Raw genomic sequence first — 22,593 nt, 5'->3', positions numbered from 1 at the left:
AAATAGATGCATGAATCAGAGAACATATAGCAATAGAGAACCGCCAAAAGAACGAATAGTGGGAAACAATAAACCACAAAATCACGCGTAGGTAATCCACCATTGGGGAAATATGACATGAAATTCGTCAATTCCAATGCTAGAAAAATTTTATTTTGATATAATAGCTAAGCGACAGACTTTAGATACACCCCTGAAATTGCTGCGCATAAAACTAGTGCTACTAAATTTAAATACGCATTATACTTAGATGTAACTGAAATATGTGTCTATGTTTCACTCTCTGCACCAATTCTATTTATTCTATGCGCGGCCACTATTTATCACAACTGATTCAGCTATATGTTATACACAGATATACAACAGAGGGTTGTGTCTCCGCTTTTCGGTACACCCTGTGCTGCAGCTAGTTGTTTAACGACTGCCGCTAGATGGGTATACGCGTGTAAAAAAAACACGGCTAATAACAACAATTTAACTATTTTTTAACGTTTTCGATAACTTTTTTGTGAAGTTTTACTGAAAACACCGTAGATAATGTGGTGGATTACCTACCGCCAGTTTGACAATTTCTATTGCAAACCGTCGTTGGTGATTCTTTAAGCTTGTGTTAAACGAATCTACATCACAAATTTCATTGTGCCGCGGTCTTTTCCCGTTTTGTTTATTATACAGATGGTAACGCTTTACAAAAAACAGCTGGCGGGTTCAATAAAAAAATTTAATTGCAATAGCAACAAAATTGATAGTGCATTTAGAAAATTTAGAAATTTTACGTCAATTGAAAAAAATAGCTTTAATGTATGAGTAAGAATCTATTAAACTCGAGCATCCATTAGGCAGAAATTGATATAAACTCGGTGTAACGTAGACTGGTTTTTGTAACAAAGAAATCTTTGTATCAACAAATTTGGTGAGTGGGTTGTGCTTATGACTTCATTTCATGTTAACAGAAAAAAGAAAATAAAATTCAATAATTATATAGTTGCAAAATGGCTAAGGTGATTTCGCAAGAAACCTTTGACGAAGTGGTGAAGGAAAATATTGTCGATTTCACTATGACCCCAAACGAAGCTAAGGAGGAGACAATCAAGCAATTCGAAGCCCAGGTATGTGAGACTTGACATAGTTTAAAGTATGAAATAAGTAGAAATACAATGAGCTTGTTCACCTTTTGCGCGTGGTCCAACAACTAGCAGCAAAAGCGATAAGACTTGTGCAAAGGCTGTTGTTGTTGTTGTTGTAGCAGTGCTTCGCCCCACCTAACAGCCGCGACCGATCACAAATTGTCGCTTCCCAAGGCAGTCGGTTCTATGTAGCGGAGCGACTCGGGATTTTTCCCGACCAAGGACTGTCATTTCAGTGTGACCCCATTTAATTTGTTTCGTCCCTCCCACAAATTGTCATCCTCCCAGCAGCTCCTTGCAGCAGGACTGCTACATATTCTCTTACTCCGGGAAGGTATCGAACCCAATCCGGGTCCGTCTCCTGACCCCGGTCCTGAGAAATGGTTTTGCTGCATTTGCCAGAAAAGAATCTTTTTAGGACGGTCATACTCTGTTCAGTGTGTCTCGTGCAAGGGATGGTTGCATCGGACAGGTTGTTCTGGGCTTGATCCCAAAACCCGACGTCCACGTAACTTTTATAAATCTTTTGTGGCTCCTTGCTGCTCACGCCCAATGGCGTCCCGTAGTCTACGCCTAAGCGTATCCCCACTACCTTCCAGCAGCTTCGCTGCTCAGCAAGCCACAACAAGTACCCGCTGCTGCTCGCGCCCCACGGCGCCAACAACTCAAACAGCTGATACCACTCATAACTTCTACCTTCGTAGTAGAGCTGGTAGCAATGCTGAGCATCAGCCCCTGCCCCCGTCTTCTTCTCCCCCTCTTTTCTGGCAGCAATCGTGCAGGTCAGGGAAACAGACTCTTAGTCCCTGCCTCCGTTTGCACCGTCTGCCAGCACAGAATATATAGGTTTGCGACATCCGCTCAATGCAACTCCTGCCTTGGGTGGTGCCACTTTCCTAGATGTTCTGGTCTCCGCGACGGCAACCCCTCGACGGGTTTCATCGCGCCATGTTGCCAGGTCGCAAACCCAAATCATCCGGGTACCCCAATGCTTGCCCAAGGGCGCCCAGTCCCAAGGCCACAACAGCAATTGCGTCCTGGCCTTCCACAACCTAGGCGTAGTCACCCGTCACTTACCCCTAGAGTGGCGGCGTCACCCCTCATGCACTTCAGAATTCTGCAGTTCAACTGTAATGGACTAACTGTGAAGATTACGGAGATAGTCGATTTCATGAAGCGGCACAACATCCGCATTGCTGCGATTCAAGAGACTAAACTCACAGCAAGATCTGCATTGCAGACCTGCTCTGGTTATAATGTCCACAGGAAAGACCGCGAGAGCGGAAATGGAGGCGGCCTCGCGTTTATTATACACCACTCTGTGCAATGATAACATCAACAATGCCAATGGCCTACAATTCTTACATAATGCCGTCAGTCCATCTTGTGTTAGTGTGCGCGAAAATACAAACAACAATAACCACGGGTCTGCTACAGCTGCGCTTTCGTCTTTGCCGTTGTCTTTTACACCTTCTGTTTACCCTATACCTACAATGTTATCACCTGTTTTTCGGCATTCTTACAGTCAAATGGTGTGAGTGTGCAAAATACATGTTCTTTAACAGATGTTACTAAGGCTCATGCAATGTCTGCTAATAATGCTATCGTGAGCAACGTACCTTCTGCCGATGGGACTGTTATTGCTTCGACTGGTGCTCAAACGTTTGCCTCTGCTGTTGCTAACAGTGTGAATGCATTGGCTTCTTCAGCTGACGATGTTTATAATCGTAACAATGCTACTTATACTTCTACGAATCCTGTTAAATCAGATGCTGCTGATACTGCTAATGCTAAAGCATCAAAATCTACAAAGAAGCGCACACTTAAGGAAATACCTGCTGCAATTGCTGTTAACCCTGATGAGTTAAATATTACTGCTAGTGGTGGGAATCCTAATATGCAATCAAGTACATCGTCGGGATTGGACATCCAACCTAGCTCGCCTAATGACAATAATAATAATAACAAGAATGCCAACAACAACAACAATGTCGGTAACACCAACAATAATGTTAATAACAATCATAGGCGTTCACGGAGGCGCGTGATTGGCTCTTGTGTGTCTACTGAACTTGGGGTAGCTGCTCGTTTCAGATGGTTTCATCTTTCTTCTTTTTTACCCTCGGTCAAACCTGAGGATATTATTGAGTATGTGATTAAACATACTAATCTAAATAAGCGTCAACTGCAGTGTTTCAAGCTTGCTAAGGAAGCGGAGTCGATTAACCGTACATATGTTAATTTTAAACTTGGTGTAGATGAATTGCACTTTGATAAAGTTCTGAAGGCTGAGTTGTGGCCAGTCAATGTAACGATCAGCCACTTCCGTTTTTTTCAAAAGGACGCAAAACTACAACAGCGGACTTAGTTCATAGTGTCAATCACATGCCATGCAAATATATCAATATCTTTTTTCAAAATGTTTCTGGCCTTAGAAGCAAGACCGAAAATGTGCGCCTATTTAGTTCTTTATTGGAGTATGATGTATTTGTCATCATTGAGACTTGGCTGAATAGTAATTTCTTAGATGCTGAATTTTTTGATCCTAAGCTTTATCATGTTTTCCGTAAGGATAGAGATGCAACAAAGACTGGCCTAAATAGAGGAGGTGGTGTGCTGATTGCCGCCCGGGTCGGTCTCCAGGCCTCGCTTATTTCTTTAACTGTTAGTGACACGCTTCTTGATCAACTTTGTGTGCGGATTCATGGCTCTCTGGGTCAACTGCTCATTTGTGCTTCATACATTCCGCCGTCCAGCCCAGAAAGTATTTATAAGGCTCATGTAAATAATATCTTAAATCTTAAGCGAAGTTCAGGAGAAACGCAGCTATGTGTTCTGGGGGATTTTAATTTAAGTAATGTTAGCTGGATCTCTCTTGAAAACAATCTCTATTTAACTCCAACTAATATTAACAGCTCTTATGAATCGTATCTTATTGATAATTGTGGAGGGGTTGGTTTATCTCAAATTAACAGTTTCCATAATTCTTTATATCGCACTCTTGATTTAATTTTTGTAACTAATAATATTAGTTTTGTTATCTCGGAACCTGCGTCTTCAATTTCGTCACCAAACTTGCATCACCTGCCCTTAAAGCTTGAAATTCAGTTCTTTGAGTATTTCTGTATTCCTACATCAAATATGAAAAAATCGTTCAATTTTCGAAGATGTGATTTTAATCGTTTAAATTCTGCTTTACGTGGAGTTGATTGGGATGCTATGCTTGGCGAAAGTGAAGTTGGAAAGTCTTTCAATGTATTTAAAAATGAAATTCATAAGATTTGCGAAAAAATCGTGCCGATATATAAAAATAAAATTTACAAATCTCCCTGGCACAATAGTGCGCTCAAACATCTAAAAAATTTGAGAAACAAGTTCTTTAAAAAATATAAGTTTACTAATCAGCGTCGATTTTATGATTTGTTTATTGTTTATAAGAAAAAATTTAACAATCTTAATAAGTCTTTATATGCTAAGTACGTCAGAAATTTTGAGGTAAACATCAAGAGCAATCCGAAGAACTTTTGGAATTACATTAACTCCATGAAGAGCGTATCTAGCATACCGAAATCAGTAAGCTACAATAATATTACTGCCAACTCTGTTAATGATGCTGCTAATCTCTTTGCTGACTTCTTCTCGGCGAATTTTATCACAGATAATGATTTAACTGTGGAAGATACAGATAACATACACAAGTTAATTAAGTCTCCCTCTGCTAATAATTTTGGGTCACTTACTCTCACTGAGGCAGACATAATTGAGGGGATTGTAAAACTTAAAAATTCCTCCAGAACTGATGTTGATAATCTTTCAGTTATTCTATTGAAAAATTGTCCTTCTCTAGTACGACCCTTAATGATTATATTCAATAAATCATTGGAATCGGGTATTTTTATTGATGACTGGAAACAAGCATCCGTCACTCCCATTTTTAAGTCTGGCAACAAAAGTAACTATTCTAATTACAGGCCTATTTCCAAATTGTCTACAACTTCGAAGCTATTTGAATGTGTTGTCAATGACAAGCTTTACTTTAGCATTAAACACCTGATTTGCGCCAATCAACATGGTTTTGTCCCGGCCAGATCCACATTAACGAACCTCGCTGTCTTTTCTGAGGATTGCTACGCGGCATTTAGGCGGGGTTTTCAGGTTGATACAATATACCTTGACTTCTCCAAAGCATTCGATAAAATTTCTCATAAAATTTTAATTGCGAAATTAGCTTGTTATGGGTTCCACTCTACGTTCCTACAGTGGATTAAATCTTACCTGCACAACAGAAGTAATGTTGTAAATATTGACGGTGTTTATTCGAAACCATTTTGGGCCACCTCTGGAGTGCCCCAGGGCAGTATTCTGGGCCCTTTACTATTTATCTTGTTCATTAATGACATTAGCTCTTGCTTCTCATCTACCAAATTTCTGCTTTATGCTGATGATCTCAAGATCTATTCTGAGATCAGTTGTTATAATGATGTCGTTGTTCTTCAGTCTGAGATTAATAAGCTTTATATCTGGTGTGTTAAGAACCGTCTTTTCCTTAATATAAGTAAGTGCCACACGGTGACGTATGGTAAAATGCTGAGGCCACTTCATACCTCCTATCATATTGCAGAAACCTTTCTTCGAACGAATCTTGAAGTTAAAGACTTGGGGGTATACTTCGACTCAAAGTTTAATTTTAACACTCACGTCAGCTTCACAATTTCTAAGCCGCTTTCAATGCTTGCTTTTGTCAGACGCCATTCCGCAAACTTCTCTGACCCATACACACTCAAAGTTTTATATGCGTCCTTTGTGCGGTCCAAACTTGAGTATGCGGCTTTCATTTGGCGGCCCTACCACACAGTTCACATCAACCGCCTGGAACGGGTTCAAAAAATCTTTATGCGCTTCGCGCTTATTTCATTACGTTTCTCTGAACCGATCCCGTCTTATGAGTCTCGATGCCAACTAATATCCTTATTATCCCTTAACAATCGCAGAATTCTTTTGGCCTCGTTGTTCATTTTCGATCTTTTCACGGGCAAAATTGACTGCGCGCTGCTTCTTGAAAGACTATGCTTAAATACTCCCTGTAGAAACCTCCGCCACATTGAAATCTTTTTCATAGGGCTGAGTAGAACTGTTTATAACTCAAAAGCGCCTATTAACAGAGCCCTATCAGAAATTAATTGCTTCTCTAGTGTTTTGGATATTGATTTCTCCGACTCAAAATACGCTTTTCAACTTAAACTAAAAAATTACTTAATCTGTAATAATATAAATTCTTCTTGTTAATGTTCTCCATTGCTTAATATAAGCTGGTCTCTGTAATTTAGTCATAAGTGTCTGTACTAAACATTTGTTACTAGACTAAATAAATAAATAAATAAATAAATATCATATATTTGATCCTGGCATCGACCGCAGGGACAATGTCTTAGAACGTCAAGGCCTATCTGTCCGGTCAGGCGATGCAAATCTAGAAATCATCAACATCTACATCCCTCCTGTCACCTGTTGCCCCAGTGGATACCGCCCTAATATCGAGGCCTTATTCACTGCCAACAATCGCATTATCTTAGGCGATTTCAATGCCCATCACGACCTATGGCATTCAAACTTGCGGGCGGACAGTAGGGGTGAGATGTTGGCGGATCAAATAGACGAAACGACGTTCTGCACAATAAACGGAGACGCCCCCACACGTATGGTAGGAAGCTGTCATAGCTCGCCAGATATCTCAATCGTGAGCGCAGAACTCGTAAACTGCGTCAACTGGCAGCCGATGGTAACATTGGCATCCGACCACCTGCCTATACTTATTTCGTTCGAGCGTACCGCCGACTTCATCGTCACCGAAAAACGCACTTTCATAAACTTCAAAAAAGGAAAGTGGGAAGAATATAAATCTGCAACAGACAGCAGCTTTGCTGCCCTCCCTATCCCGACTGATGCCCGCCAAGGGAAGCGTGCCTTCCGTAAGGTCATTGAATCCGCCTCGGCACATTTCATTCCCGCCGGGAGAATTCCCGAAATCCGGCCCCACTTCCCGGCGGAGGCCGCGAGCTTAGCGAGGGAACGCGACCTTATAAGACAGCTTGATCCAGGCGACCCCCAAATAAGGGATATAAACCAACGCATCAGATTGCTTGTGGACGAACACAAGCGGGCGAAATGGGAAGAGCACCTAAGAGGTTGTAACCTCTCTACCGGTGTAGGTAAACTTTGGTCCACCGTAAAGTCCCTATCGAATCCGACTAAGCACAAAGACAAAAATTCCATCGCCTTTGCGAGCGCTTTCTGCCGACAATATATAATGCATCCTACGGTCGACAAAGATAGACGGAGAGCCAATAGACACGCATAAACACAAACTCAGCGCGTCACCAATTACCATCACCGCTAGAGAGGTTGAGGACGCCATTGGTCGCGCTAAACCATCCAAAGCAGTGGGCCCAGACGGCATAGCCATGCCGATGCTTAAAAACCTAGGGAAAGAGGGTTTCAAATATTTGGCGCATGTCTTCAACCTGTCTCTTTCCACCTTTGTCATACCCGAGAAATGGAAAATGGCCAAGGTGGTCCCGCTACTAAAGCCTGGGAAACCAGCTAACGTAGGTGAGTCATATCGTCCGATATCTCTCCTATCGCCAGTGGCAAAGACGCTTGAAGCCATTTTGCTCCCTTATTTCCAAGCACATTTGCAGCTAGCCCCTCATCAGCATGGCTTCAGAAAACTCCATAGCACTACCTCCGCGCTAAATGTCATTAGCACCCAGATAAATTGCGGTTTGAATCAATATCCCCACCATAGAACAGTACTCGTAGCGTTAGACCTATCAAAAGCTTTTGATACGGTCAACCATGGCTCGTTACTGCAAGACCTGGAAGGGTCTACCCTTCCCCCGTGTCTTAAAAGGTGGACCGCAAATTATCTGGGTGGTCGGCAGGAGTCGGTGCAATTCAGAAACGAAACATCAAAACAAAGGAGAATTAAACAAGGGGTGCCACAGGGTGGTGTCCTATCCCCGATTTTGTTTAATTTCTACATATCTAAGCTACCTTCACCACCGGAAGGAGTCACAATCGTTTCCTACGCCGATGACTGCACAATAATGGCCACAGGCCCAGGCCCAGAGATCGATGAGCTATGCAATAAAATAAACGGCTATCTCCCTGATCTCTCCAGTTTTTTCGCCTCGCGAAACCTGGCATTGTCACCGACTAAATCTTCCGCGACTTTATTTACAACATGGACGCCCCAAATGTCGACCATATTGAACATCCACGTCGATGGCACTACGCTACCGACTGTCCTACACCCCCAAATCCTGGGTGTGACGTTTGATCAGGATCTACATTTTGGTGCGCACGCAACCGCAATTGTTCCAAGAATTCAGAGCCGTAATAAAATCCTCAAATCCCTTGCTGGCAGTACCTGGGGAAAAGATAAAGAAACGCTCTTGACCACATACAAAGCAATTAGCCAGCCGATTACGTGCTACGCGTCACCCATATGGTCGCCAAGCCTAAAAACCACCCACTGGAAGAAACTACAGGCCTGCCAAAATACTGCTCTCAGAATTGCCACGGGCTGTCTTCTCATGTCCCCAGAACACAATCTGCATAATGAGGCGAGAATACTCCCCATCAGGGAGAGAAATGAGATGCTGACCAAACAGTTTCTGTTGAATACCCAGAAACCTGGGCATCCCAACAGACATCTGATTGACGAACCAGCACCGCCTAGGGGCCTAAGGAGTCATCTCCGTAAGCATTTTGAGGAAATACGGCACCTGAGAACCCAGCCGTATGAAGCGAAAAAACACAAGCAGGTCCTTGGTGAACTCCATAGACAGGCGTCGGACCTTTATGTCGGGAATTGCCCGGTGAATCCAGTACTTATATATTATCCAGAACTCGCAGAAGAGGAACGCATACTCCCCAGGGAAACGCGTGTCACTCTTGCTCAACTTCGTTCTGGATACTGTAACAGGTTAAACTCTTACCTATCCAGAATCAACCCTGACATACAAAATGTATGCCCTGCTTGCAATGTGTCCCCACATGACACCAACCATCTCTTTAATTGTAATGTGGAACCAACGCCTCTAACACCCCTTTCCTTATGGTCCACCCCTGTTGAAACGGCAAGTTTCCTTGGACTCCCGCTAGAGGATATTGATGACAATTTGTGATCGGTCGCGGCTATTAGGTGGGGCGAGCATTGCTACAACAACAACATCACAAATTGTCATCAATATCCTCTAACGGGAGTCCAAGGAAACTTGCTGTTTCAACAGGGGTGGACCATAAAGAAAGGGGTGTTAGAGGCGTTGGTTCCACATTACAATTAAAGAGATGGTGTCATGTGGGGACACATTGCAAGCGGGGCATATATTTTATATGTCGGGGTGATTCTGGATAGGTAAGAGTTTAACATGTTAAAGTATCCAGAACGAAGTTGAGCAAGAGTGACACGCGTTCCCCTTCCGCGAGTTTTGGATACTTTTCTTTGAGTACTGGATTCACCGGGCAATTCCCGGCATAAAGGTCCGACGCCTGTTTGTGGAGTTCAACAAAGAACTTGCTTGTGTTTTTTAGCTTCATACGGCTGGGTTCTCAGGAGCCGTATTTCCTCAAAATGCTTACGGAGATGAGTCCTTAAGCCCCTTGTTGTTGTTGTTGTTGTTGAAGCGATAAGGTTGCTCCCCGAAGGCTTTGGGGAGTGTTATCGATGTGATGGTCCTTTGCCGGATACAGATCCGGTACGCTCCGGTAACACAGCATCATTAAAGTGCTAGCCCGACCATCTTGGGAACGATTTATGTGGCCACGTTAAACCTTCAGGCCATCCCTCCCTCCCCATCCCCAAGTTCCTTGAGGAGCTTGGGGTCGCCAGAGCCTCGTCTGCTAGTGAAACAGGATTCGCCGCGGATAGGTGAGGTGGACAATTAGGTTTGGAGAAGCTATATATTGCGCTGGCAACCCGAAGGGTTGCGCTACACAGCCCCTTGAATCTGGTATTTTAGTCGCCTCTTACGACAGGCATACCTACCGCGGGTATATTCTGACCCCCTAACCCGCTGGGGGTGCTGGTTCATCAATCAGATGTCTGTTGGGATGCTCAGGTTTCTGGGTATTCAACAGGAACTGGTTGGTCAGCATCTCATTTCTCTCCCTGATGGGGAGTATTCTCGCCTCATTATGCAGATGGTGTTCTGGGGACATAAGAAGACAGCCTGTGGCAATTCTTCCAGTGGGTAATTTTTAGGCTTGGCGACCATATGGGTGACGCGTAGCATGTAATTGGCTGGCTAATTGCTTTGTATGTAGTCATGAGCGTTTCTTTATCTTTTCCCCAGGTACTGCCAGCGAGGGATTTGAGGATTTTGTTACCCCAGCGGATTAGGGGATCAGAATACCCCCGCGGGTAAGGGGGTCAGAATATACCCGCGGTAGGTATGCCTGTCGTAAGAGGCGACTAAAATACCAGATTCAAGGGGTGTGTAGCGCAACCCTTCAGGTTGCCAGCGCAATATATAGCTTCTCCAAATCCAATTGTCAACCTCACCTATCCGCGGCGAATCCTGTTTCACTAACAGACGAGGCTCTGGCGACCCCAAGCTCCTCATGGATCTTGGGGGTGGGGAGGGAGGGGATGGCCTGAAGGTTTAATGTGGCCACATAAATCGTTCCCGAGATGGTCGGGCTAGCACCTTATTGGTGCTGTGGTACCGGAGCGTACCGGATCTGCATCCGGCAAAGGACCATCACATCGATAACACTCCCCAAAGCCTTCGGGGAGCAACCTTATCGCTACAACAACAACAACAACAACAACAGGGGATCAGAATATACCCGCGGTAGGTATGCCTGTCGTAAGAGGCGACTAAAATACCAGATTCAAAGCGGCTGTGTAGCGCAACCCTTCAGGTTGCCAGCGCAACATATAGCTTCTCCAAACCCAATTGTCAACCTCACATATCCGCGGCGAATCCTGTTTCACTAGCAGACGAGGCTCTGGCGACCCCAAGCTCCTCATGGAACTTGGGGGTGAAGAGGGGGAATGGCCTGAAAGTTTAATGTGGCCACATAAATCGTTCCCGGGATGGTCGGGCTAGCACCTTAATGGTGCTGTGGTACCGTAGCGTACCGGATCTGTATCCGGCAAAGGACCATCACATCGATAACACTCCCCAAGGCCTTCGGGGAGCAACCTTATCGCTACAACAACAACAACAATAGGATTTTGTTACGGCTCTGAATTCTCGGAACAATTGCGGCTGCGTGCTCGCCAAAATGTAGATCCTGATCAAACGTCACACCCAAGATTTTGGGGTGTAGGACAGTCGGTAGCGTAGTGCCATCGACGTGGATGTTCAAAATGGTCGACATATGGGACGTCCATGTTGTAAATAAGGTCGCGGAAGATTTAATCGGTGATAATGCCAGGTTTCGCGAGGCGAAAAAACTGGAGGGATCAGGGAGGTAGCCGTTTATTTTATTGCATAGCTCATCGATCTGTGGGCCTGGGCCTGTGGCCATTATTGTGCAGTCATCGGCGTAGGAAACGATTGTGACTCCTTCCGGTGGTGAAGGTAGCTTAGATATGTAGAAATTAAACAAAAGTGGGGATAGGACACCACCCTGTGGAACCCGCTTCCCAAGGCAGTCGGTTCTATGTACCGGAGCGACTCGGGATTTTTCCCGACCAAGGACTGTCATTCCAGTGTGACCCCATCTAATTTGTTCTGTCCCTCCCACAAATTGTCATCCTCCCAGCAGCTCCTTGCAGCAGGACTGCACCATATTCTCTTACTCCGGGAAGGCATCGAATCCAATCCGGGTCCGTCTCCTGACCCCGGTCTTGAGAAATGGTTTTGCTGCATCTGCCAGAAAAGAATCTTTTTAGACCGGTCATACTCTGTTCAGTGTGTCTCGTGCAAGGGATGGTTGCATCGGACAGGTTGTTCTGGGCTTGATCCCAAAACCCGACGTCCACGTAACTTTTATAAATCTTTTGTGGCTCCTTGCTGCTCACGCCCAAGGGCGTCCCATAGTCTACGCCTAAGCGCCCCCACTACCTTCCAGCAGCCTCGCTGCTCAGCAAGCCACAACAAGTACCCGCTGCTGCTCGCGCCCCACGGCGCCAACAACTCAAACAGCTGATACCACTCATAACTACTACCTTCTTAGTAGAGCTGGTAGCAATGCTGAGCATCAGCCCCTGCCCCCGTCTTCTTCCCCCCTCTCTTTTCTGGCAGCAATCGTGCAGGTCAGGGAAACATACTCTTAGTCCCTACCTCCGTTTGCACCGTCTACCAGCACAGAATATATAGGTTTGCGACATCCGCTCAATGCAGCTCCTGCCTTGGGTGGTTCCACTTTCCTAGATGTTCTGGTCTCCGCGACGGCAACCGCTCGACGGGTTTCATCGCGCCATGTTGCCAGGTCGCAAACCCAAATCATCCGGGTACCCCAATGCTTGCCCAAGGGCGCCCAGTCCCAAGGCCACAACAGCAATTGCGTCCTGGCCTTCCACAACCTAGGCGTATTCACCCGTCACTTACCTCTAGAACGACGGCGTCACCCCTCATGCACTTCAGAATTCTGCAGTTAAACTGTAATGGACTAGAAGATTACGGAGATAGTCGATTTCATGAAGCGGCACAACATCCGCATTGCTGCGATTCAAGAGACTAAACTCACAGCAAGACCTGCATTGCAGACCTGCTCTGGGTATAATGTCCACAGGAAAGACCGCGAGAGCGGAAATGGAGGCAGCCTCGCGTTTATTATACACCACTCTGTGCAATATTATATATTTGATCCTGGCATCGACCGCAGGGACAATGTCTTAGAACGTCAAGGCCTATCTGTCCGGTCAGGCTATGCAAATCTAGAAATCATCAACATCTACATCCCTCCTGTCACCTGTTGCCCCAGTGGATACCGCCCTAATATCGAGGCCTTACCCACTGGCAACAATCGCATTATCTTAGGCGATTTCAATGCCCATCACGACCTATGGCATTCAAACTATGGGCGGACAGTAGGGGTGAGATGTTGGCGGATCAAATAGAAGAAACGACGTTCTGCACAATAAACGGAGACGCCCCACACGTATGGTAGGAAGCTGCCATAGCTCGCCAGATATCTCAATCGTGAGCGCAGAACTCGTAAACTGCGTCAACTGGCCGCCGATGGTAACATTGGCATCCGACCACCTGCCCATACTTATTTCGTTCGAGCGTACCGCCGACTTCATCGTCACCGAAAAACGCACTTTCATAAACTTCAAAAAAGGAAAGTGGGAAGAATATAAATCTGCAACAGACAGCAGCTTTGCTGCCTTCCCTATCCCGACTGTTGCCCGCCAAGGGGAGCGTGCCTTCCGTAAGGTCATTGAATCCGCCTCGGCACATTTCATTCCCGCCGGGAGAATTCCCGAAATCCGGCCCCACTTCACGGCGGAGGCCGCGAGCTTAGCGAGGGAACGCGACCTTATAAGACAGCTTGATCCAGGCGACCCCCAAATAAGGGATATAAACCAACGTATCAGATTGCTTGTGGACGAACACAAGCGGGCGAAATGGGAAGAGCACCTAAGAGGTTGTAACCTCTCTACCGGTGTAGGTAAACTTTGGTCCACCGTAAAGTCCCTATCGAATCCGACTAAGCACAAAGACAAAGTTTCCATCGCCTTTGGCGATAAGGTGCTGTCGGATGCGAAAAAATGCGCGAGCGCTTTCTGCCGACAATATATAATGCATCCTACGGTCGACAAAGATAGACGGAGAGCCAATAGACACGCACATAAACACAAGTTCAGCGCGTCACCAATCACCATCACCGCTAGAGAGGTTGAGGACGCCATTGGTCGCGCTAAACCATCCAAAGCAGTGGGCCCAGACGGCATAGCCATGCCGATGCTTAAAAACCTAGGGAAAGAGGGTTTCAAATATTTAGCGCATGTCTTCAACCTGTCTCTTTCCACCTTTGTCATACCCGAGAAATGGAAAATGGCCAAGGTGGTCCCGCTACTAAAGCCTGGGAATCCAGCTAACGTAGGTGAGTCATATCGTCCGATATCTCTCCTATCGCCAGTGGCAAAGACGCTTGAAGCCATTTTGCTCCCTTATTTCCAAGCACATTTGCAGCTAGCCCCTCATCAGCATGGCTTCAGAAAACTCCATAGCACTACCTCCGCGCTAAATGTCATTAGCGCCCAGATAAATTGCGGTTTGAATCAATACCTCCACCATAGAACAGTACTCGTAGCGCTAGACCTATCAAAAGCCTTTGATACGGTCAACCATGGCTCGTTACTGCAAGACCTGGAAGGGTCTACCCTTCCCCCATGTCTTAAAAGGTGGACCGCAAATTATCTGGGTGGTCGGCAGGCATCGGTGCAATTCAGAAACGAAACATCAAAACCAAGGAGAATTAAACAAGGGGTGCCACAGGGTGGTGTCCTATCCCCACTTTTGTTTAATTTCTACATATCTAAGCTACCTTCACCACCGGAAGGAGTCACAATCGTTTCCTACGCCGATGACTGCACAATAATGGCCACAGGCCCAGGCCCAGAGATCGATGAGCTATGCAATAAAATAAACGGCTATCTCCCTGATCTCTCCAGTTTTTTGGCCTCGCGAAACCTGGCATTGTCACCGACTAAATCTTCCGCGACCTTATTTACAACATGGACGCCCCAAATGTCGACCATATTGAACATCCACGTCGAAGGCACTACGCTACCGACTGTCCTACACCCCAAAATCTTGGGGGTGACGTTCGATCAGGATCTACATTTTGGTGCGCACGCAACCGCAATTGTTCCGAGAATTCAGAGCCGTAATAAAATCCTCAAATCCCTTGCTGGCAGTACCTGGGGAAAAGATAAAGAAACGCTCATGACCACATACAAAGCAATTAGCCAGCCGATTACGTGCTACGCGTCACCCATATGGTCGCCAAGCCTAAAAACTACCCACTGGAAGAAACTACAGGCCTGCCAAAATACTGCTCTCAGAATCGGCACGGGCTGTCTTCTTATGTCCCGAGAACACCATCTGCATAATGAGGCGAGAATACTCCCCATCAGGGAGAGAAATGAGATGCTGACCAAACAGTTTCTGTTGAATACCCAGAAACCTGGACATCCCAACAGACATCTGATTGACGAACCAGCACCGCCTAGCGGCCTAAGGAGTCATCTCCGTAAGCATTTGAGGAAATACGGCACCTGAGAACCCAGCCGTATGAAGCGAAAAAACACAAGCAGGTCCTTGGTGAACTCCATAGACAGGCGTCGGACCTTTATGTCGGGAATTGCCCGGTCAATCCAGTACTTGAAGAAAAATATCCAGAGCTCGCGGAAGAGGAACGCATACTCCCCAGGGAAACGCGTGTCACTCTTGCTCAACTTCGTTCTGGATACTGTAACAGGTTAAACTCTTACCTATCCACAATCAACCCCGACATACAAAATGTATGCCCCGCTTGCAATGTGTCCCCACATGACACCAACCATCTCTTTAATTGTAATGTGGAACCAACGCCTCTAACACCCCTTTCCTTATGGTCCACCCCTGTTGAAACGGCAAGTTTCCTCGGACTCCCGTTAGAGGATATTGATGACAATTTGTGATCGGTCGCGGCTATTAGGTGGGGCGAGCATTGCTACAACAACAACAACAACCACCTGTCTATACTTATTTCGCGGGGCAATTCCCGGCATAAAGGTCCCACGCCTGTTTATGGAGTTCATCAAGGACCTGCTTGTGTTTTTTCACTTCATACGGCTGGGTTCTCAGGTGCCGTATTTCCCCAAAATGCTTACGGAGATGACTCCTTAAGCCCCTAGGCGGTGCTGGTTCATCAATCAGATATCTGTTGGGATGCCCAGGTTTCTGGGTATTCAACAGGAACTGTTTGGTCAGCATCTCATTTCTCTCCCTGATGGGGAGTATTTTCGCCTCATTATGCAGATGGTGTTCTGGGGACATAAGAAGACAGTCCGTGGCGATTCTGGGAGCAGTATTTTGGTAGGCCTGTAGTTTCTTCCAGTGGGCGATTTTTAGGCTTGGCGACCATATGGGTGACGCGTAGCACGTAATCGGCTGGCTAATTGCTTTGTATGTAGTCATGAGCGTTTTTTTTATCTTTTCCCCAAGTAGTGCCAGCGAGGGATTTGAGGATCTTGTTACGGCTCTGAATTCTCGGAACAATTGCGGCTGCGTGCTCACCAAAATGTAGATCCTGATCAAACGTCACACCCAAGATCTTGGGGTGTCGGACAGTCGGTAGCGTAGTGCCATCGACGTGGATGTTCAAAATGGTCGACATTTGGGGCGTCCATGTTGTAAATAAGGTCGCGGAAGATTTAGTCGGTGATAATGCCAGGTTTCGCGAGGCGAAAAAACTGGAGAGATCAGGGAGGTAGCCGTTTATTTTATTGCATAGCGCATCGATCTTTGGGCCTGGGCCTGTGGCCATTATTGTGCAGTCATCGGCGTAGGAAACAATTGTGACTCCTTCCGGTGGGGAAGGTAGCTTAGATATGTAGAAATTAAACAAAAGTGGGGATAGGACACCACCCTGTGGCACCCTTTATTTAATTCTCTTTGGTTTTGATGTTTCGTTTCTAAATTGCACCGATGCCTGCCGACCACCCAGATAATTTGCGGTCCACCTTTTAAGACATGGGGGAAGGGTAGACCCTTCCAGGTCCTGCAGTAACGAGCCATGGTTGACCGTATCGAAAGCTTTTGATAGGTCTAGCGCTACGAGTACTGTTCTATGGTGGGGGTATTGATTTAAACCACAATTTATCTGGGTGATAATGGCATTTAGCGCGGTGGTAGTGCTATGGAGTTTTCTGAAGCCATGTTGATGAGGGGCTAGCTGCAAATTTGCTTGGAAATAAGGGAGCAAAATGGCTTCAAGCGTCTTTGCCACTGGCGATAGGAGAGATATCGGACGATACGACTCACCTATGTTAGCTGGTGGGACCACCTTGGCCATTTTCCATTTCTCAGGTATGACAAAGGTGGAAAGAGACAGATTGAAGACATGCGCTAAATATTTGAAACCCTCTTTCCCTAGGCTTTTAAGCATCGGCATGGCTATGCCGTCTGGGCCCACTGCTTTGGATGATTTAGCACGACCAATGGGGTCCTCAACCTCTTTAGCGGTGATGGTGATTGGTGACGCGCTGAATTTGTGTTTATGTGCGTGTCTATTGGCCCTCCGTTTATCTTTGTCGACCGTAGGATGCATTATATATTGTCGGCAGAAAGCGCTCGCGGAGTTTTTCGCGTCCGACAGCACTTTGTCGCCAAAGGCGATGGAAACTTTGTCTTTGTGCTTAGTCGGATTCGAAAGGGACTTTACGGTGGACCAAAGTTTACCCACACCGGTAGAGAGGTTACAACCTCTTAGGTGCTCCTCCCATTTCGCCAGCTTGTGTTCATCCACAAGCAATCTGATGCGTTGGTTTATATCCCTTATTTGGGGGTCGCCTGGATCAAGCTGTCTTATAAGGTCACGTTCTCTCGCTAAGTTTGCGGCCTCCGCCGGGAAGTGGGCCGGATTTCCGGAATTCTCCCGGCGGGAATGAAATGTGCCGAGGCGGATTTAATGACCTTACGGAAGGCACGCTCCGCTTGGCGGGCATCAGTCGGGATAGGGAGGGCAGCAAAGCGGCTGTCTGTAAAGGATTTATATTCTTCCCACTTTCCTTTTTTGAAGTTTATGAAAGTGCGTTTTTCAGTGACGATGAAGTCAGCGGTACGCTCAAGCGAAATAAGTATGGGCAGGTGGTCGGTGAGCTGTGACAGCTTCCTACCATACGTGTGGGGGCGTCTCCGTTTATTGTGCAGAACGTCGTTTCTTCTATTTGATCCGCCAACATCTCAGCCCTACTGTCCGCCCGCAATTTTGAATGCCAGAGATCATGATGGGCATTGAAATCACCTAAGATAATGCGATTGTTGCCAGTGAGTAAGGCCCTGATATTAGGGCGGTATCCACTGGGGCAACAGGTGGCAGGAGGGATGTAGATGTTGATGATTTCTAGGTTTGCATCGCCTGACCGGACGTTCTAAGACATTGTCCCTGCGGTCGATGCCAGGATCAAATATATAATATTGCACAGAGTGGTGTATGATAAACGCGAGACAGCCTCCTTTTCCGCTCTCGCGGTCCTTCCTGTGGACGTTATACCCAGAGCAGGTCTGCAATGCAGATCTTGCTGTGAGTTTAGTCTCTTGAATCACAGCAATGCGGATGTGTGCCGCTTCATGAAATCGACTATCTCCATAATCTTCCCAGTTAGTCCATTACAGTTTAACTGCAGGATTCTGAAGTGCATAAGGGGAATTCGCCACTCTGGGGGTAAGTGACGGGTGACTACGCCTGGGTTGTGGAAGGCCAGGACGCAATTGCTGTTGTGGCCCTGGGACTGGGCGTCCTTGGGCAAGCATTGGGGTACCCGGATGATTTGGGTTTGCGACCTGGCAACATGGCCCGATGAAACCCGTCGGGGGGTTGCCGTCGCGGAGACCAGAACATCTAGGAAAGTGGCACCACCCAAGGCAGGAGCTGCATTGGGCGGATGTCGCAAACCTATATATTCTGTGCTGGCAGACGGTGCAAACGGAGGTAGGGACTAAAAGTCTGTTTCCCTGACCTGCACGATTGCTGCCGGAAAAGAGGAGGGGAGAAGACGGGGGCAGGGGCTGATGCTCAGCATTGGTACCAACTCTACTACGAAGGTAGTAGTTATGAGTGGTATCAGCTGTTTGAGTTGTTGGCGCCGTGGGGCGCGAGCAGCAGCGGGTACTTGTTGTGGCTTGCTGAGCAGCGGGGCTGCTGGAAGGTAGTGGGGGGGGGGGGGGGGCGCTAAGGCGTAGACTACGGATGCCCTTGGGCGTGAACAGCAAGGAGCCACAAAAGATTTATACAAGTTACGTGGACGTTGGGTTTTGGGATCAAGCCCAGAACAACCTGTCCGATGCAACCATCCCTTGCACGAGACACACTGAACAGAGTATGACCGTCCTAAAAAGATTCTTTTCCGGCAGATGCAGCAAAACCATTTCTCAGGACCGGGGTCAGGAGACGCACCCGGATTGGATTCGATGCCTTCCCGGAGTAAGAGAATATGGAGCAGTCCTGCTGCAAGGAGCTGCTGGGAGGATGACAATTTGTGGGAGGGACGAAAAAAATTAGATGGGGTCACACTGAAATGACAGTCCTTGGTCGGGAAAAATTCCCGAGTCGCTCCGGTACATAGAACCGACTGCCTTGGGAAGCGTGCAAAGGCTCGTAACTTTATATGGTCGACTCTCGCTCACCGGGTCCTTGCAGCCCTCTTCCTCCGCTTCCTGCAATAAAAAAGGGTTTTATAAAGTAAATAAAATGAAAACTTATAAACCTATCCGTAAAAACGAAATAGAAAAACAACGTCCAGTAAATATGGAAAACTCACTAAAACCTTATATATAAGTTATACGAAATGCCCCATTGTCCGTGTTTTTTTGTATTTCCTTTTTATGGATAAGTTTTAGCTTTCTTTTGTTCATTCTTAGAATAAATTTGTTGCCGCCTGTTTAATTATTTATAATTATGATGAAAGGTTTTTTTTGGTTAATTGAGATCAACATAGAAAAGAGAAAAGCAGATTTATATATACTGATAGAAATTAAAAAAAAAATCGTATGCCCTTAAGTTTGCCCCCACTATGTATTCCACTTTACATCCCCGGTAGAGAGTGCCGATTCATGTACGCTATGAAAGCTGTTTCAGATAAAATTATGAGTCATAACTAAACGCTTGTAGATTTCAGTTATCAGATCTATGATTGTGGTACCCAACCAATTTTCAGTGTACTTAATTAAAATCAGATTTAATTTTACAGGGTATAAATTTGGCAAACATCATCAAGGACTTAACAATTAATCCCGAAACTGGCAAGCCCGTGCTGAACGAAATACTTTATGAAATAAAAACTTATATTGGTCAAAATTTTAACGACACTAAAAAATTGCTGGAAAATCTAGCAGTCCTAGATATTGAATGTCAAAAGGTATTATATAAACTCTAACTGTTTTACGGGTTTGTATTGCTCAAAATTTTAAAACTACGTGTACGCATTTCGTTGCGTATGGTTGAAAGCACTAGTTCTTTTTTATATCAAAAGCTGAAGCAGTGCGACCATAAATATAATTAATTGTCTCAATAATCAAAGATAAATATTTTTTTAGTCCATTTCGCATCGAGTTCTCGCTGGCAAAAATGGAGCCCATGAGGCGCTCGTTACGTTGCTGGAGCAAGAACTTGCTCATCAGCAATCTACTGAGGGCTCAAAACCGAACTTGCCTGTCTTGGACGCATGCCTTAAAGCGGCTAATAGTTTTACAAACAAACAACCAGATGTATTTGATGCAGAAGCACTGGCGGTTGTACTTAAATTATTCGCTATTATGGATGAAAACATTATAATTCTCACTCTCCAATGGCTACAAAAGGCAAGCGTAATGCATGAAATCAATCGTCAAAATATTGTAAATGCTGGAATAGTCAAAATGTTAAAGCCCTACATTACGAAACAGAGTAGCTTAAAGCTTATACGGGAAGCTCTTGCTGTTCTACGCTACTTAGTACTAGATGATGATATACGTGTCGAGTTTGGTTGTGCGCATGAACATGCACGTCGTATAGCAAGTGAATATATTGTAGATTTAACAAAGCTATTGAGTGAATTCAATGATCCCAATGTTTTGGCTGATCTGTTACTAACTATTGGTACATTGGCTGTGCGTCAAGAGTTTTGCACAACGATCGAGGATGCAGGTGGACTGAAAATGGTTTTTGAAATTATGGTGAGTAGTTCATTGAGGTTAAAAATCTTGAAATAACCTTTTTGTCTTTTTTTATTAGTTTATCAATCTCAATTCTGTACGTGTAAACCGTGAAGCCTTAAAATTATTGCGTGCAATGGCCGGGAATGACACAGTTAAGGCGCATATTGTGCAACAAGGTGCTGCGCCTGTAATCAAACAAGTGCTCGAGACGCATATGGTACATAAACTGAAATTATAGTATGTTCTGTTTACGAAACTTTCTTTCTCTACAGGCAAATGAAAATGTAGCTTCAGCCGCATTGGCCTGCATCGCTACTTTGACTTTACGCATTAAGGATAACAGCGCTGCCTTCTTTGCTACCGGCATAGCCGAATCAATTGTGGAGACTATACGCAAGCACCCTAATAATAAAATAATTCAGGTGATTGAATAATAAATAATGTTAAAAGGCTTATAAGGAAAATTTATTTCTTATGCATACAGCGCAACGGTGCTTGGGTCATACGCAATATGGTATCTCGGTCACGTGATCAATGTGAAAACTGGCTTTCCTATGGTGTCGAAGATCTCTTGAATACTGCGTTGAGTTCACACCCCTCCATTCAACAGGACGTTAAAGCGGCTCTTCGAGACTTGGGTTGTAAGGTGGAGCTACGCGAAGAATTTACTGGCGTGGCCGAGAAGAAAATCAGTGGTGGCATGTGAAAGGCATTATTTGGATAAAAAGATAACGGAATGAAGGGTTAATTGTAATAATTGTAACATTCTTTTTTATACGAGCTTCAACAATATGTATTAGCCTTGCCAAAGCTACATGTGGCGTTCGACACATTTGCGTCTAGTATTTGCATATTTATTCTTACTTACCATACTACATTACATTATGCAACTACCAATTCGATCAAACATATTTACATATAATACATAAATTAAAACCATACATGTTAAATTCCAATTAGAATTAGCAATTGATGCAATTGGTTTATATTCTCTAATTCATTAAACAATTAGAAATAGTTCTACTAATTCCCATTATATAATTGAAATTTTTATTCTAATGGTAAATCTAATTGCAATTAGTTGCTATTAGCAAAAAAAATTGGGTTATCTTTACAATTAGATATCTAATTGACTTCTGCTAATGCAATTAGATATTCAATTAGCTCGAATTAGAATAAATTATTTATAATTATTTACATCATTATTCGTTCACTTCAATAATTTTTTGAAAATAATTTATTTTTATCAAAATAATTGATTTAATTCGAGCCAATTGAATATCTAATTGCATTAGCAGAAGTCAATTAGATTTCTAATTGTAAAGGTAAACCAATTTTTTTTGCTAATAGCAACTAATTGCTATTAGATTTACCATTAGAATAAAAATTTCAATTATCTAATGGGAATTAGTTGAACTAATTCTAATTATTTAATGAATTAGAGAATTTCGCAAATGAAGGTTAATTAGCAATCATTAGCATTATCTAATCATTACTTAACATCTATGATTAAAACCATTTTTTACACATACTTATTTTGATAAAAAAAATAAAAAAATAATATAAATAAACTAATTATATGCCATAAACGGAAAATGTTT

At 44.7% G+C, this 22,593-nt stretch overlaps 1 protein-coding gene across 1 annotated transcript; it reads left to right on the top strand.

Annotated features, from left to right (window-relative positions):
- Positions 1 to 690: 690 nt before the first annotated feature.
- On the top strand, positions 691 to 22,260 carry LOC137244631 (armadillo repeat-containing protein 6 homolog). The gene is made up of 7 exons (XM_067773901.1): positions 691 to 913; positions 986 to 1,109; positions 20,047 to 20,214; positions 20,393 to 21,010; positions 21,069 to 21,209; positions 21,265 to 21,414; positions 21,477 to 22,260. The coding sequence occupies exons 2-7, from the start codon at positions 993 to 995 to the stop codon at positions 21,696 to 21,698; spliced, it is 1,416 nt and encodes a 471-aa protein (XP_067630002.1). The 5' UTR covers positions 691 to 913; positions 986 to 992; the 3' UTR covers positions 21,699 to 22,260.
- Positions 22,261 to 22,593: the final 333 nt, after the last annotated feature.

The sequence above is a fragment of the Eurosta solidaginis genome, chromosome 3, assembly GCF_040869045.1.
Source record: "Eurosta solidaginis isolate ZX-2024a chromosome 3, ASM4086904v1, whole genome shotgun sequence".
NCBI lineage: Eukaryota > Metazoa > Arthropoda > Insecta > Diptera > Tephritidae > Eurosta > Eurosta solidaginis.
This window is presented reverse-complemented; position numbering and strand designations above follow the sequence as displayed.